This window comes from Salmo salar, chromosome 04, assembly GCF_965601325.2.
Source record: "Salmo salar chromosome 04, fSalSal1, whole genome shotgun sequence".
Taxonomy (NCBI): Eukaryota; Metazoa; Chordata; class Actinopteri; order Salmoniformes; family Salmonidae; genus Salmo; species Salmo salar.
Window position 1 is genome coordinate 55,354,938 of NC_138294.1, and position 17,980 is coordinate 55,372,917.

A 17,980-nucleotide genomic window follows, 5' to 3' on the forward strand; every position below is an offset into this window, starting at 1 on the left:
GCATCACAGATCTGTTTTTTAAACATAACATAGATTGTATCACTCTTATCTCTGGGGATAGAACCGTTTTCCAGTCAACAGATTGTTACTCGGAGGAACGACTGTACCACTCACTCACCTATCATTCTTGTCTCTCACCATCCCCAGGCTCACAACAGAAACGTGCTGTCCATAGACTTTAACCAAGCCACACGAGTAGGCAAGATCTATGACGACCACCGCAAGTTCACCCTGCAGATCCTCTATGACCAGATGGGTCGTCCCATCGTCTGGTCCCCCAGCAGCAAGTACAATGAGGTGAATGTGACCTACTCTCCAGCGGGCCTGGTGACCAGCATCCAGAGGGGCAACTGGTCAGAGAAACTGGAGTATGAGAATGGGAGGGTGGTCTCCAGGACATGGACCAATGGGAAGATATGGAGCTACACTTTCCTGGAGAAGGTATTCAGTTATTTGCTAGACGTGATTTATCCGGGAACAAATTGTTTTAGTTTGTTCTCTGTATGGATATGAATGAAGTGGCAGTCTGTAGCTCAGAGCATTAATCTACTTCTGTTTGTGTGTTCTGCAGTCGGTCATGCTGCTGTTGCACAGCCAGCGGCGGTACACCTTTGAGTATGACCACACAGACTACCTGATGTCTGTGACCATGCCCAGTATGGTGCGTCACAGCCTGCAGTCTATGCTGTCAGTGGGCTACTACAGGAACACCTACAGCCCTCCAGACAGCAGCGGAGCCTCTGTGATCCAGGACTACAGCCATGATGGCCGTCTGCTCCAGACTCTGTACCTGGGCACAGGCCGCCGTATCCTCTACCGCTACACCCGCCAGTCCCGCCTGGCAGAGATCCTGTACGACACCACCCTGGTCACCTACACCTACGAGGAGACCTCCGGGGGGGTGAAGACCATCCACCTCATGAACCAGGGCTTCATGTGCACCATCCGCTACAGACAGACAGGTACCGCAATACAGACCAACCTTCTGGCTAACTAGAAGGGGAATAGCATGTAATGACTATACAAACGAAGACAAGTCGGTTAAACCTCAGTAATAAAGTATGATCCTCACATAACAAAAAGAAGATGATAAGATGGATTCTAAATGATTGGGATGCCATAAAGGAGCTTATTGATTTTAATAATGTAATGTATTATGACAGGTTAATGTAAGAAATAAAACCACAAATGGTTGTGCCTCTGCAGGAGTTTAAGACAATAAGCCATATAAGCTATAGGAGATGAGGAGGCCTTTAGGCATAGCTGAAGATTATCCTTCATTGTGAGCTCTAATCACTATAAGCAATTCTGATAATGCTTTATGTCAGACTAGACTTAAAGTTTGACATATAAGTCTGCTTTGAGAGATTGAGTATACCACCATGAAATACACTATTAGCACTTCTTGAAATATATCCTCTGGCATATGGCCCCAATAATTAACCCATGAGAATGATATATCCTATTCAGCCTGCTAAGTTTGAATCTATTTTTGGGAGCAAAATCCATGAATGTCTCCAGAACTCAGTAGGGATTTGAAATCCCTATAAAGCCAATGTGGAATGGCACACTGATTATATAGGGCACCAAATCAGAACCCATTCTGAAGAGATGGAGATTGGGAGTGCTGCTGTGCACTGATGAGCAATTTCCTCAGCTTCACAGACTTCTATTCTGTCCTTTTTTTAGACGTACATGTCTCGCTGTTGGGGGTCACCAGACTCTGCCAGTCTCTCCCAGTCTCCATGCTAGGCCCCCCTGCACAAATCCACCTCGATTTTCTTCTAACGAATTGACGTGAACATGTTCTTAATAGCATCCCAGGTCCTCCATTGGCTGGCCACAATAAGTCTGATTTGAAGCTGAAATAAGCAATCAGGGACAGCAGAGAGAGAGGGATGATGGTAGACGAGAGCATGAATGAGAATCCTTGAGAATATATAGCCTGGCTGGTTGATTTGGCGTGCTCAATTATGGACTTTTACATGCTGGTTTTGATATGGTGTACACTACATTGCCAAAAGTAGGTGGACACCCCTTCAAATTAGTGGATTCAGCTATTTCAGCCACACCCGTTGCTGACTGGTGTATAAAATCGAGCACACAGCCATGCAATCTCGATAGTCGGACATTGGCAGTAGAATGGCCCGTACTGAAGAGCTCAGTTACTTTCAACGTGGCACCTTCATAGGATGCCACCTTTCCAACAAATCAGTTCATCAAATTTGTGCCCTGCTAGAGCTGCCCCAGTCAGCTGTAAGCGATGTTATTGTGAAGTGGAAACGTCTAGGAGCAACAATGGCTCAGCCGCGAAGTGGTAGGCCACACAAGCTCACAGAACGTGATCGCCGAGTGCTAAAGCGCGTAGCGGGTAAAAATCGTCTGTCCTCGGTTGCAACACTCACTACTGAGTTCCAAACTGCCTCTGGAAGCAACGTCAGCACAAGAACTGTTCGTTGGGAGCTTCATGAAATGGGTTTCAATGGCCGAGCAGCCGGACACAAGCCTAAGATCACCATGCGCAATGACAAGTGTCAGCTGGAGTGGTGTAAAGCTCGCCGCCATTGGACTCCGGATCAGTGAAAACGCTTTGAATCACCCTTCACCATCTGGCAGTAAGACGGACAAATCTAGGTTTGGCGGATGCCAGGAGAACGCTACCTGTCCAATGCATAGTGCCAACTGTAAAGTTTGGTGGAGGAGGAATAATGGTCTGGGGCTGTTTTTCATGGTTCGGGCTAGGCACCTTAGTTCCAGTGAAGGGAAATCTTAACACTACAGCATACAATGACATTTTAGACGATTCTGTGCTTCCAACTTCGTGGCAACAGTTTGGGGAACGCCCTTTCCTGTTTCAGCATGACAATGCCCCTGTGCACAAAGCAAGGTCCATACAGAAATGGTTCGTCGAGATCAGTGTGGAAAACTTGACTGGCCTGCACAGAGTCCTGACCTCAACCCCATTGAACACCTTTGGGATGAATTGGAACACTGACAGCGAGCCAGGCCTAATCGCCCAATGTCAGTGCCCAACCTCTCTAATGCTCTTGTGGCTGAATGGAAGCAAGTCCCTACAGCAATGTTCCAACATCTAGTGGAAAGCCTTCCCAGAAGAGTGGAGGCTGTTCTAGCAGCAAAGAGGGGACCAACTCCATATTAATGCCCATTATTTTGGAATGAGATGTTTGACGAGCAGGTGTCCACATACTTTTGGTAATATAGTTGTATGTACTGTATACCTTCATTAAAACGAATTGCTTATATATCACCTACTTTGATGTTATATACATTACACACTTTCACTTCAGTAGTGTAGATAACAATTAATTAACCTTGTGCACACCTACACTAAGTATCAGACTGTAGGACTTTTTTTGTTGCCCTGTGAGTTCCTGAGCAGCTTTGAGATCCAAATGAAGGTATTGAGCATGTTGTTAGAGGCCTTTACAGAGCTGACTGGGAGAATGAATAAACCCACATTAATTAACTGCCATTCAATTGCTTTGTCATTCAATCTGCAATTTCAAGCATGACAGGTCAACAGCCTCCAACTTAATTTGCAGTCACATAATACTATCACCATGTAATATTCATCTCCTAAGGACAGAAGTAATTAAAATGTCTTTCATTCTGCTTTAGTTAGTTCAGTCTAAGCAGTCATACAAATACTATGTGCAACCCATATGGGTGTGAACAAAGCAGTTTGATAACCTGGATTAGTATTGGTAGTCTTCAGGCATCTCTGCTCTGCTATTGAAGATATGTATGGCTTCAAACTTTGAAGAGCTGCTAGAGTCATGAACATGTATTTTATAATTACTCAGATATGACGTTTCATTGTTTTTTTAAAGGATAATTAAATGGATTATTCTCCCCACAGGTCCTCTGGTTGGGAGACAGATCTACAGGTTTAGTGTGGAGGGCCTGGTGAATGCCAGATTTGACTACAGCTATAATAACTTCCGGGTCACCAGCATGCAGGCCATGATTAATGAAACCCCTCTTCCCATTGACCTTTACCGTTATGTTGACGTGTCAGGAAGAATTGAACAGTTTGGGAAATTCAGTGTCATAAACTATGACCTCAATCAAGTGATCACTACACACATCATGAAGCACACGAAGATATTTAATGCCAACGGACAAGTGATCGAGGTCCAGTACGAGATCCTGAAGTCTATTGCCTACTGGATGACAGTGCAGTATGACAACATGGGCCGCATCACTATCTGTGACATCAGGATTGGTGTGGATAACAACATCACACGCTACTCATACGAGTATGATGCTGATAGTCAGCTCCAGGCTGTGTCGGTGAATGATAGGCCACAGTGGCGCTATAGTTACGACCTCAACGGCAACATTAATTTACTGAGTCATGGCAACAGTGCCAGACTAACGCCGCTGCGCTACGACTTACGTGACCGCATAACAAGACTCGGAGAAATTCAGTACAAAATGGATGAAGATGGCTTTCTTCGCCTGCGGGGCAATGTCATGTTTGATTACAACTCCAACGGGCTGCTTGCCAAAGCGTTTGACAAAGTGTCAGAGAGGAGTGTTCACTACCGCTACGACGGCCTGGGCAGGCGGGTGGCCAGCAGGACCAGTGACGGCCAGCAGCAGCAGTACTTCTATGCTGACCTGACCAAACCCACCAGGGTGACCCACATGTACAACCACTCCAGCTCTGAGATCACCTCGCTCTACTACGACCTGCAGGGACACCTGATCGCCATGGAGCTGAGCAGCGGGGAGGAGTACTACGTAGCCTGTGATAACTCTGGCACGCCACTGGCCATCTTCAGCAGCCAAGGACACATAGTCAAGGAGATGCTCTACACCCCTTACGGAGACATCTACCAAGACTCAAACCCTTCCTTTCTGCTGATCATCGGGTTCCAGGGCGGTCTCTATGACGCGCTGACCAAGCTGGTCCACCTGGGGAGGAGGGACTATGATGTGGTGGCTGGGAGGTGGACCACTCCCAACCATAACCTGTGGACGGAGCTCAGCATCAACCCCAAGCCTTTCAACCTCTACTCCTTCAAAAACAACTACCCTGTTGCAGAGTTACAGGATGTCACCAAGTTCACTACAGGTAAGACTAATGTTGATGAGATCCACTATATGTTCCTTAGGAGATATACACTGCATGCACAATTATTAGGCGTATTCCTCAGGATTCATTTTATTGTTGAAGAAATACAATGCTCTCAGTCAATCCAAAATGTTATTGAACCTCAAACCTGAATGTCAAAGGAAAAGTGAGTTTTGTCTGTCTCTGGGGAATATATGTGTACACAATTATTAGGCAACTAAATTTAAAAATGATCACTTGTTAATTCTCTAATTTTTTGAGTAATTGTAACAAATAAGTAACACAAAATGACAATTAAATAACATTTTTGGCCAAAATACTCAGTGACCAATGTAGCCACCCTTCTTTTCAATAACTGCCATGAGCCTTCCATCCATGGAGTGTCAGTTTTTTGATCTGTTCACGATCAACTTTCGCTGAAGCAGCAACCACAGCCTCCCAAATGCTGTAAAGAGGTGTATTGTCTTCCCTCACTGTAAATCTCACGTTTGAGAAGGGCCCACACGTTCTCAATAGGATTTAAGTCAGGTGAGGAAGGGGGCCAGGTCATTATTCTGGCATCTTTGAGGCCCTTGCTGGCTAGCCAAGCAGTGGAGTACTTGGATGCATGTGATGGAGCATTGTCCTGCATAAAGATCATGGCCTTCCTGAATGCTGAGGACTTCTTCCTGTACCACTGATTGAAGAAAGAATGTTCCAGAAACTGGCAGTAGGTTTGGGAGTTGAGTTTCAGTCCATCTTCAACCCGAAAAGGTCCAACTACCTCATCCTTAATGATAGCAGCCCATACCAGTACCCCCTCCTCCACCTTGCTGGCGCCTGACTCAAAGTGGTGCCCCGTGTCCATTACTGATCTAGCCACGGGCCCGTCCATTTGGTCCATCAAGAGTCACTCTCATTTCATCTGTCCATAAAACCTTTGAAAAATCTGTCTTCAGGTATTTCTTTACCCAATCTTGACGCTTCAACTTATTCAGTGGTGGTCATGTTTCAGCCTTCTTGACGTTGGCCATGTCTCTGAGCACTTGACACCTTGTACTTCTGGACACTCCAGATAGGTTGCAGTTCTGGAATATGCTGGCACTGGAGGATAATGGGTTCCTGGTAGCTACACGTTTAAGTCTTTTGCAGTTCATTTGCGCCTTTTTTTCTCCATGCGTTTTTTGCGCCCCAGTTGACTATTCGCAACAAAACGTTTGATTGTCCGGTGGTCACGCATCAATAGTTTAGCTATTTCAAGAGTGTTGCATCCGTCTGAAAGGCATTTTACAATTTTTTACTTTTCAGTCTCAGTTAAATCTCTTTTTTGGCCCATTTTACCTGAGGTAATGAAGCTGCCTAATAATTATGCACATCTGGATATATGGTGTAATTCACTTTTGCCACACCCTCCCTCCTGATTAAATCCGATAAGCATTCAAGTTTATATGGTTTGGAGTTGGAAAATGTGCATAGAAATAATGATAAGAACAGAATACTCACTTTTCGAATAATTGTTCACGCAGTGTAGACAGATATTTAGACAGGATGGTTTCAATTGTGTTGCATGACAAAAGCTCAAATCCAATGCCCTGTAATTGACTCCTCCATACCTTCTGTCTCCAGACATCAGCAGCTGGTTGCAACTGTTTGGGTTCCAGCTCCACAACGTTGTCCCTGGTTACCCCAAGCCGGAGGTGGAGAGCATGGAGCAAACCTACGAAATGATGAAGACTCAAACCAAGACACAAGACTGGGACCCTAGCAAGGTGAGCTAAACCTAGACTAGGCCTAGTCTAACAGAGCCTAATCTCCAGCCATGTATGGTCCTTAGATATTAGATGACCTGAAAGTCCTTATTATCATTAGATAACCATCCCATGTGTGTTTGTCTGCCAGGTTCTGTTGGGTATCCAGTGTGAGCTGCAGAAACACCTAAAGAACTTCATCTCTCTGGACCGACTGCCTATGAGTAAGGTGACTGGTCAGCTGGGGACGTGGCATGGCCGGAGGCCCCGCTTCTCTGCCATCTCCTCCATCTTTGGAAAGGGTGTCAAGTTCGCCATCAGAGATAATGTTGTCACCACCGAAATCATTGGGGTTGCAAGCGAGGACAGCCGGCGTGTGGCAGCAGTCCTAAACCATGCGCTCTACCTATCCGGCCTGCACTTCACGGTGAACGGTCTGGACACTCACTACTTTGTCAAGCCCGGCCTGCTGGAGGGGGATCTGGGAGTGGTTGGCCACAACGGAGCGGGTCGCGTCCTGGAGAACGGCGTCAACGTGACCGTGTCTCAGATGACGACGGTGGTGGATGGGAGGACTAGGCGCTTCGCTGACATCCAGATGCAGCACGGGACTCTGTGCTTCAACATCCGCTACGGGGCCACAGAGGAAGAGGAGAGGGAGCATGTTCTGGAGGTGGCCCGGCAGAGGGCGGTGGAGCAGGCCTGGGTCATCGAGCAGAGGAGGCTGGAGGAAGGAGAGGAAGGCTCCAGGCTCTGGACAGAAGGAGAGAGGCAGCAGTTGCTCACCACTGGACAGGTTCCCGGCTATGGCGGCTACTTCGTGCTCCCCGTGGAGCAGTACCTGGAGCTCTCTGACAGTGCCAACAACATTCACTTCATGAGGCAAAGTGAAATAGGGAGGAGGTAACAGCGGCATCGTGCTTCACTACTGCCGTGGGTTCCCCTTCACCAAAGACAGTCTGTTTTTAGACACAATGATTTGTTGTACCGTTTTTTCTAGAATGATGACGATAAATATACAAAAAAAAGACAACTGCCTTTAAGTGACAAATGATGGTATTTTGTTTCACCTGTGTTCTGATTGTTTTGTTTCTTCTGAGAATGAATTGATCATTTGAAACTCTTGACTGTCTTTCATTTTGGAGTTACTTGGCTAGCTTATGTAATTTGACCTACTTTGTAAGCTGTTAGATATGCTGAATCTGAGATGACAGACTCCGTATCAAGTTCATTACCATATAATTAATCTTTATACATACTGTATCTATAACAGTGTAGTGAATTGCTGTCATTTCAGTTCATACAGTGCATATCTGTCTGCGATCTCTTGAGAAATGGCAGTGACAGCTACTGTCTTCTTTTGTGAATGAGACTCACTGGCATCGGGAATTTTGCTGCTTTCTGCGTATTTAAAGTTCTGGTGGTACAATGGAGTAGATTGTGTGGGTTTAGACACATGACATTGTATATAGCGAGTGCTTTAGCGAGATACAAGTGCTTAACTTAATAATGTGTTGTTACTGATTATTAATCGTTAATCCTATCAATAGAATTGATCACTGGAGTTACACAGAGCAACAGGAAAAAGTATTCATGCTGAAAACCTGTACAGTACAGTTTACTTTTTTACAAATTGCTTATTGTAAAATATAATGTATTATCTGGGTGGAGCTTGTGCCTTTCTGCTCTTAAAAAAACTTTGAAGGATGACAATTTAATCAAAACATCTCCTTCCATACCATGAAAGTGTTATTATTTATGTACTGGACTAGAATCCTTATGGAGTGGAGCTTGCAGGGCAGACTATAGTGCCCTATGCAAAGTGCTAAATCATAGTGTAAATGTTACAGAAAACCTCATATTGTAATTCACAGATATTACATTCATTGTACCTTAATTATTCTGATACCATTACAAGGCAATCCTTCCCAGTCCCTGATCAGTTATATCTGAGCTAGTAAGTCAATTGGCAGACAGTGCAGTAGATAAGTCTCTGCCGCCAATGTGAAATCAAAACATTACAAATTAGTTGTGTAAGAATTGTACTGAAACGATGATACGTTTGTAAAAAATGTCCATACATGTAGGAGAAGGCCCACTTACAGTTATCAAGTGGGTAGTATAGCAGAAAGAGAATAGAACAAATTCACAGTTGGTAGCTTACAAGAGCCTGACTGTGTACTAGTTACGGGTCAAACGTAGTGAATGTGGAGGAGGATTTTTCAGAGAGAAATGCACACATTGAGTAGCTGTTTAAAACAGATAAAACGGTCTGGAAACATCCATTTTTTAAATATTTACTCAACATGTATTTTGTCTGATTAATTTACTACAACGAAGTCACATTGTGTTTCAGCATGTCATTCTTCTGTAAAAAGATTGCAAGTACTGTATGCCGTATGCCTCGGCGTCTAGTATTCCACCAAAAATTAGAGGAAATTAGATGTGCATAACATTACACCATCTTCACAACAGCTGAAATATTTTGAATGCAGCCCCAATTAAACAAGTCTTAGTTCATCAATAGTTTACTCAGTCCTTTGAAACATCTAAGAATCCTCATTATTTCCAAAGACAAACTTTCAAGTCTGGGATGATATTGAACTATTTATTATTTATTAACTTTTGGCTCAAAGTATGACATGTTTGGAGCTGGAGAAGAGGGATTTAAAAAGTGAAAGGTTGTCCAGTTATCCACCCTCACACATTACCCATATCCACAATTTGGTTGTATTGTTAAGGATTTTTTATAATTGGGCTGTGTATGGTTTGTGTAGTGACATTTGTTTTCCATGCTTCTCATACAGAAATGAAACATTAACACTGTGGAAAAGGCTGAACCAAAAGCATGGAGTACAAAGACAAACACCCTATATTCTGATAATCACTTTAATACTGTCCAGTTCATAAAAAATATAATTCTGTGCAACCTTATCTGTTGTTTTTTACTTTCATTTTCATTGGGTTGTATTGCAAAAATGAATTGTATAAAATATAGGCTATATGGTATACTATATAACATATTTTGGGTAAATTAATTGATAGTACTCCATATAATAAATAATGCTCTGCCCACTGGTGTTCATATTGATGATACTGTCTCAGTTGGGTAACTCCGAGAGCGAAGACAGTGTGATTGCCAAGATACATTTGTATGGTATGAAAACACTGATATCGCTTGATTGCATTTTCTACTCTGGGCTTTGACCAAGAGGCATGTATTTTCTGCAAGCGCTCCAGGAAGTGGGTGTAAATAATGAGAAGTTAATATATTGGGTGTGGAAAGTTCATATTCAAAACAAGGTACTTTGAAGGTTTGACTTTTAATAAATAAATGTGCAAATTCTTTATCCAAATGTTTTGATGTTGTTTCTTTCATTGTATTATGAAATAATATGAGTGTATTCAGTGGTTTTAAATTGATAGCTGTACCATGAAAATAATCAAACACAGAAATTGTTTAAATTGAATCGTTTCACCATTATATATATATATATATATTGTTAAAGTTTGTATCTTTGAAGAGGAGCCATCATCTCATAGGTACTGCTGCTCAGTGTTAGTGTGTTGGTTTTCCACAGGGTATAGGGGCATCGCCAGATGGATTTCCAAAGGCAGCTATCAGATTCCTTATCGTCCCGAATAATCGTGTCTGTACTCTACACTCTGTCTGAAACACAGAAACGCCTTATCTGTTCATTCAGGTCAAGTCAGAATAGTTTGCTATTTCCAAAATAACTACGAGGTTTTGTCACTAATACCACATTAACGTGTTATAATTTTGTGTGTTCTGTAGCGTTTTGAGGCCATACCTCCTAAGGGATGTGCTTTCTATAATTGGAATGTAAGAAAATGTGTATGAATGTACAGTATATTGTTGTAATTCACGTGTTGCCATGTGGTAATTACTGTTAACCAATGGATATTGATATCATGTTTATTATTTCTCTTTTCTCATCACAACTGTCCAGGGCCCCTCCTTGATTTGGAACACTGTAGGTATAGACATCATCTTTCAGTGAAAATAGCTGAAAAATATAACAGCAATTCAATGAAAAGTGATTAAGTGTAATCGTACAGTACATTACAGTCCAATATTTATGGTATTCGGTAGTCTGTGTAAATTGGACTCAAATTAAATGGAACAACCCGTCTGTATGAGCATGAATCAGAAAGATGGAAACACAGGTGTGTATTTGTCACACAAAAAGGCATGTCATATCATCCATCTGTTGTTTTCATTCTGTAAAGTTGTTATCCACCGCCTTGCTGAGAAATTATGCGTTTTCGTCACAACAGCATTGATGCAAATGTGAATTTATAGCTAAAGTCAATCAAAATTGCAATAACTAAACCTACAATGGATCAACAATACTGTTCAAGAACTCACAGAACACATAGGCAGTAGGTATTGGCCTCACTCTCACTGTCTCGGAGATGTCTCCCATCTCTCCTCACAGCACCCAGGTTCCTCTCAGTAGTGGCCTTGCTGATAGAACATGAGTCCGTTTACCATGGAGCTATCACACTGAAGCCTGCCATCACTATGAATGAATAACACTGACACACAATCGGTATGGTAGTATTTACAGTACAGTAGCATCTACAAGAAATCATATATCCTAAGAGGAAAGAAAAGATCACACATAGGCTTACAGATGTAGGATCTTAATTTGAGCCAGTTTGCTGCAACAGGAAATGTGAATTCTAATTAATGAAAAGAAGATTTTAGGGGTTGACACATTTTTCGAAAGAGAAAAATCAATCTGAAATTTCAAAGTGGAAATTACAAACTTCATAAGCCTTCTTAAACCTCAAATATGTCCAATACACTATACATTCTCATGCAACACAGTAATCCAATTAAGATCCTACATCTGTACTCTCTGGTCATTAGGAAAACACTGCAGGAAACAGTATTGAAGTATAGTACCAGTATTTACATGTACGTCACCTTGATTTGTTTTTCACTATTCTGTTCAGACCATATTAGTTGATAATATGATGGGTCTGGATGAGTTTTAATAACTAAAACTACAATTTGAAATAAAAACTACGCAATTATCAATCAGAGAGAATTCTTTTCCACCTGCAGTTATCAAACCCAGCCACAGAGTGGCAGTAAAACTGCCTATATTAATGCTTGTTACTCAGTCTACTCCTTGTCTCCATTACTGTTGCAAACAGAAATGTCAGGAGAAAAAAAACAGCAAGTTTTGATTATATGACAAACAAGCAAATGCATGTTCAAATTGCTACAATGTGATGCGAACTCGACTCCTGGCTTTCCCATGTTCAACTTGAGCATGACCTTAACTGAATATATGTTTTGTTTTCACACCAAGAAGACTGCCATTACTGTCTGGCTTTCATTATTCTGTTATATTAAATGAAGAGTGACTGGAAAACATAGAATTCATAGCGTATCCTGATAAGGGTTGTACATTTGACACAATACAATGTAAATTATGGTTCAAGAGACACAAATTGTACAGTTCACAGTAGATGTTTGCTTGGACCTTTTCCTGCCGTTTAGAAGGCTCTGTGTTCACTGACATTTTTGTTACTTATATACAATAAAAACAACATACACATCACATTATTGTAACTAGGACAAAGGCACATACACTGTAGTTGTATATTTCACACACTTATTATCACACTGGCCTGTGTATCTCAGAAAACATGACAGGTTTACTCAGCACATATACTGTAGATTTGGTGATATAATATCCCTTCCCCCTAACATGAGCTTGGTGGCATGCGATGTTAAACTGACATTTAAATCTATGTTTATATTCCCTCTGTCCAGCCTGCAGGTTGTCCCTAATTAGAAGTAGATAGGGGGGGTTAACGTCCCCTGGAGACTAGGCCTGGTGGTCATTCAGGATCCCCGGTGTCAACTGTTACACATTTGACAGACAGGCCTCTCATAGTCCTGCCATGTAACCTCTCTGCACTAGGGGCCCCTACTGTGTTGGTCCAGAGTCTCCAGTGGCCCTGTGTCCTTGAGGTCACTGAGCTTCCTGGAGAAGGAGCTGAGCCTGGTGCTGATGGAGTCTCTCTTTTGGGACAGCCTGGGAGCCTTCTCCTCGTACAGCCGCCACAGCTGCTCCCGAAAGTGGTTCCCCACAAAGCAGTAGAGGAAGGGGTTGATGGCGCTGTTGGAGAAGCCCAGGCAGAGGGTGAAGGGCATCAGGGTAATGATGGTCTGGCGCACCCAACAGCTGTGCATCACCCCCAGGGTGCTCAGGACGTCCAGGAAGGTCAGCACGTGGAAGGGGAACCAGCAGACGAAGAAGGCCAGCACCACAGCCACCACCATCTTCATTACGCGGTCCAGGTTCCTGGAACTCTTGTCCAAGCTGGGCTGTCCCCCCAGGAGGTGCTTCGCGATGCGGCAGTAGCAGCTGGCGATGACTGTGAAGGGCACCAAGAAGGCCAGGATGTTCTTGGTCAGGGCCAGGCCTGGGAACCAGTAGGGCTGGGTAGGTGGGTAGATGAGGACGCAGGCCGTGACCCCCAGCTCCTTGAGGTGGTAGGTGTCTCGGAAGGCCATGGTGGGGATGGTCATGAGGCCGGCGATGGTCCAGATCACACCGCTGACCACTCGCGCCCGACACAGGTTCCTGCTGCACTGAGACTGGAGGGGATAGACAATGGCTCTGTATCGGTCCACACTCATACAGGTGATGAAGTAGATGCTGGCGTAGACGTTCAGGGAGAGGAGGCAGCCACACAGCTTACACATCAGCCCACCAAACATCCAGTTGTAGTCAAAGGAGTAGTAGATTGCCCAGAAAGGCAGGCTGATCAGGAACAACAGATCTGAGAGGGCCAAGTTTACAATGTAAGTGTTGGCCACTGTTTTACGGTTGGACTTTTGACGTAACACGAACACCACCAAGATATTGCCCACGAAACCAAGAACAAAGATAACACTGTAGATGGTGGGGATCAGCTTGTTCTGATGCAGAGAGGGGGAGATGGAATCACATGAGGACGAATTGCTCATTAGATGTTCTGACGAGTTGGTGGCCATTGAGAGGTTAGAGTGTGTTGATGCCATGGGTACTCTGTGTCCGTGATTGCTTCTACAGCCAACTCCCACTAAGGCCTGTAAGATTAACATAAAATCAGCAACATTTTAAATTAGAGAAACAAGGTCTCCTAACAAAATCAAATATCTGTAACCTAAAATACATGCACTAGTTAGTTGCAATACGTCAGTAACTAAAACACAATGAGACAGTTTTGGCAAACATGGTAAGAAATTGCTCAATGTTAGTAGACACATACAGGGTGGGCCAACTGAAGAATGAGGTGTTCTCAGCCAAGACTGAATATATTACATTCTGATGACAGCCAAATATTTTTGTGATAACAGCCGTATGTAAAATAATCGTATTATAGGGTGTTATTCTGTATTTTTCTAGCCCCTAACAGCAAATGTAAGAATCCCCAAACACTTTTCATTGTCATTTTGTCCTGAACCTAACGGAAAAAGAAATACATTTGTACAGCCCATTTGGGACTTGCTATTTGGACTGTGTTGTTTTGAGAATATGTATTGGATAGTCCTCCTCTGTGCAGGCTCCAGGCTGGAGTCCATCTGGATAGTGTTATATAGGAGGAGACAGAGGGAACATGTGGTTGGTTGTTTTAGAGGGCTCTGGGGGTTCTGGGGTTGGACATAATCCCCTCTCCAGTGTCCATTTGCATGAGAAACTCCCCTACATGCAGTAGTCTGCCAATGGTTCCCAAACTGTAAGGAACTCAGTCCGGCTTTAAACTCACTCTTGAAAGTTGTATCAGTAGAACGGTAGAAGGTCCAATTTTGAAATTAGGTAGTGAATCATCAGTTCCTCTTGTCATGTCAGTCATTGCATACCCTATAGAGCTATTTATACCTTGTCAGATGTCCAGAGCCCATGTCAGCTAACGTTTTTTATTTCGGTTATTTTGATCGCTCGGGAGATCTTTTAAGATCTTCCTTATTATAAAAAAACATTTTGTATTTGAAAGTGTGATAAAAGTAGTGGATTGGATGGATTTTCATTACCTTCATTCTATCTGAAAGTATTGTACATGTATGTAATATATTTACATTTATACCTCAATATTTATTACATACCTAATACACAGTGCACAAAACATTAGGAACACCTTCCTAATATTGAGTTACACCCACTTTTGCCCTCAGCTTCAATTCGTCGGGGCATGGACTCTACAAGGTGTCGAAAGCGTTCCACACGGATGCTGGCTCATGTTGACTCCAATGCTTCCCACAGTTGTGTCAAGTTGGCTGGATGTCCTTTGGGTGGTGGACCATTCTTGATACAAACGGGAAACTGTTGAGAGTGGAAAAACCCAGCAACGTTGCAGTTCTTGAGGCACTCAAACCGGTGTGCCCGGCCCCTACTACCATATCCCGTTCAAAAGGCACTTAAATCTTTTGTCTTGCCCATTCACCCTCTGAATGACACACAAACACAATCCATGTAAAAAAACTAAACTCTCCTCCCCTTCATCTACACTGATTGAAGTGGATTTAACAGGTGACATCAATAAGGGGTCATAGCTTTCACCTGGTCAGTCTGTGTCATGGAAAGAGCAGGTGTTCCTATTGTTTTTTACACTGAGTGTCAATTGAAACTAATATAATTGGAGGAGGTACTGTAGATTAAATTTATCACCAAATATAAATAATTAGTCACATTGGGTATAGAAAATCTAATACTTTCGGTGTGTTATGTATCATTAGTTTTTACATACGTGCTACCTGTCCCAGACCTGCTGTTTTCAACTCTCTAGAGACAGCAGGAGTGGTAGAGATACTCTCAATGATCGGCTATGAAAAGCCAACTGACATTTACTCTTGAGGTGCTGACTTGTTGCACCCTCGACAACTACTGTGATTATTATTATTTGACCATGCTGGTCATTTATGAACATTTGAACATCTTGGCCATGTTCTGTTATAATCTCCACCCAGCACAGCCAGAAGAGGACTGGCCACCCCTCATAGCCTGGTTCCTCTCTAGGTTTCTTCCTAGGTTTTTGCCTTTCTAGGGAGTTTTTCCTAGCCACTGTGCTTCTACACCTGCATTGCTTGCTGTTTGGAGTTTTAGGCTGGGTTTCTGTACAGCACTTTGAGATATCAGCTGATGTAAGAAGGGCTATATAAATAAATTTGATTTGACATATTGAAAACCATTAATGGATGTTATTTAAATAATATCACAGTGCTACTGTATCAACTTTTGTGTGACAAAACGTTCTAGCAATATGTTAAACTTTTAAACCTGTGAAATGAGTTCTTAACAGAGTACAGTTCAGCTCTTGAAATTGAGAAAAATACAAAAGTATTCTCTGTAGGGTTATTTTAAAATACTCTGCACTAATAATGAGGCTAATAACTTAAAGTATAATAGAGAGCATCATTTTGAATACTGATTACATACAATTTTCCTCTGTAATAAAATTATAATGTACAATTTTAATTAATCCCTTTGATATAATTAAACTTTCTTCCAAGATAACATAAAAATGACTATTTAAAAATCTCAAAGCCCCTATAACGTTCACATAAAGTCGAGTTACCTTATATCTTCTGCAGTTCAGTGAAAGTTAGTCCCGTGATGTGTTTGCCTGAACACTGGATGTATGAAGACTTGGTTCTGTGGTTTTTTTGTCTTCACCGGCCCATAGGGAGTCATCCAAGTCTATGAAAGAGGAACTTGACCACATGCCAGCATTATGGGCCAGGCCAGGCATTCGTCACTCCTCTATGTCCCGCTCCCCTCATAAAAACAAGCTGACGTCTAGAGGCATAGTACAGGGGCGCTTAAAGGGACAATCTGCAGTTACTACATCAATTTTTGGACTTAATGATATAGACCCATTGATTCTTGAAGAATATAACTTATGAGCTTAGCTCCACTGTCGTACCCCATGAGAACCTAAAATATAAACTTGTTTTACTCCAATGTTTGCAAACAATGTTAATGTAAACAAACACTGTATAGCCTCAAATCATGATTAAAACTATACTTTTGATATCATGGATGGTCAGTCCTTCTATCCATTGGGAGTGGTTACATTTCTCCAGCCCCATGCCTCAACTATTTACCAAATCAGTGGTGGAGTGCCTACTTTGTTATTGTTCAAACTGCAGATTGCCCCTATAAATACCATGACATGGTTTTAGTTTGGATTATCACCTCATACACAGGCTCAGTCCAAAACTTTTCCATCAGAGTTCAAGAGAATCTTACTGGAGGTGCAGAGTGGACGGTGAAAATCTTACACATTATATAAAAGAACAGTTAGAGATGTTCTCCTCAATGTACACAACACCCCATGTGCTGCTGATTTGATTTCCCTAAAAGAGGCCAGTCCAGAATTGAACTGCATGATGAAGGATGACGTCAATTGCCAATCATCTTGATTGCTGTAAATCATATTGATTGCTGTAAATCATATTGACTGCATCTTGAGTGTTATGGTGTCAAAAGCTTAATAGAAATTACAGAAATTACAGCTCTGAAATTACAGAAAATTGAGCATTATGATTATTTGATTTGTAACAATACACAAGAACCCTCTCAAAGGTGAGCGGTGATTGGGTAAGGTGCTGCCAGACTAGATAACATTGTGCGATCAGTGAGGAGATTAATCATCCAGGTCTACTGTTGAACGGTGTAGTGCGGCAGCCTGGTCTCACAGACTAGACGTAACATAGTATATGTAAATCCTGGACACTCAAATTAGTATGATTTGTTACGTTGGTATGGTTACATAAAACAGAAGGTTACTTATTAAGGCAAAAATGAAAGTAGGGTGGTTGGTCAGGGTGGATGGGCTTATAACACGTACGTCTAGCAACCCCAAGGTCATCAATGACAATTTTATCTAATTAGCAACTTTTCAACTACTTACTTTTATTTTGCTCTTTTGCAACTACATAGAATGTTAACTAACCCCTTCCCTAACCCTTTAACCTAACTCTTAACCTTACCCTTAACCCATAGTCTAGCTCATGTTAGCATTAGCCACCTAGCTAACATTAGCCATAAATTGTAATTTGTAACATATGATAATTTGCAAAATGTATATTGTACGAATTGCAATTCGTAACATCATACAAATT

The 17,980-nt window shown here is 42.4% G+C and overlaps 2 protein-coding genes across 7 annotated transcripts in view; one reads left to right on the forward strand and one right to left on the reverse strand.

Annotated features, from left to right (window-relative positions):
- The window catches only part of LOC106603321 (teneurin-1), a 188,205-nt gene extending 178,027 nt beyond the window's left edge, over nucleotides 1-10,178 (forward strand). For all 4 annotated transcript variants that reach the window (XM_082974568.1, XM_014196852.3, XM_082974570.1 and 1 more), the window contains 5 exons: nucleotides 148-441; nucleotides 572-962; nucleotides 3,881-5,101; nucleotides 6,707-6,849; nucleotides 6,980-10,178. In XM_082974568.1, the coding sequence (XP_082830694.1) occupies nucleotides 148-441; nucleotides 572-962; nucleotides 3,881-5,101; nucleotides 6,707-6,849; nucleotides 6,980-7,735 (2,805 nt within the window). In that variant the 3' untranslated portion in view covers nucleotides 7,736-10,178. The remainder of the gene's footprint in view (nucleotides 1-147; nucleotides 442-571; nucleotides 963-3,880; nucleotides 5,102-6,706; nucleotides 6,850-6,979) is intronic.
- A 573-nt stretch (nucleotides 10,179-10,751) lies between these two features.
- Nucleotides 10,752-16,590, reverse strand: agtr2 (angiotensin II receptor, type 2). Of its 3 annotated transcripts, none has more exons than XM_014196606.3 (3): nucleotides 16,432-16,590; nucleotides 14,963-15,179; nucleotides 11,400-13,945 (listed from the first exon to the last, which is right to left on the reverse strand). In XM_014196606.3, exon 3 carries the CDS (start codon nucleotides 13,895-13,897, stop codon nucleotides 12,788-12,790), a length of 1,110 nt encoding a protein of 369 aa, XP_014052081.1. In that variant the 5' UTR covers nucleotides 13,898-13,945; nucleotides 14,963-15,179; nucleotides 16,432-16,590; the 3' UTR covers nucleotides 11,400-12,787. The 3 variants fall into 3 exon arrangements, with proteins under 3 accessions (NP_001167098.1, XP_014052081.1, XP_082829904.1); XM_082973778.1 differs by having other exon boundaries at nucleotides 14,963-15,303; NM_001173627.1 differs by lacking the exon at nucleotides 14,963-15,179 and having other exon boundaries at nucleotides 10,752-13,945; nucleotides 16,432-16,467.
- Between the last annotated feature and the right edge of the window lie 1,390 nt (nucleotides 16,591-17,980).

What these genes read in the sequence shown, in the direction of transcription:
- agtr2 (NM_001173627.1), bottom strand. Translation starts at nt 13,897, where the DNA reads ATGGCATCAACACACTCTAACCTCTCAATGGCCACCAACTCGTCAGAA.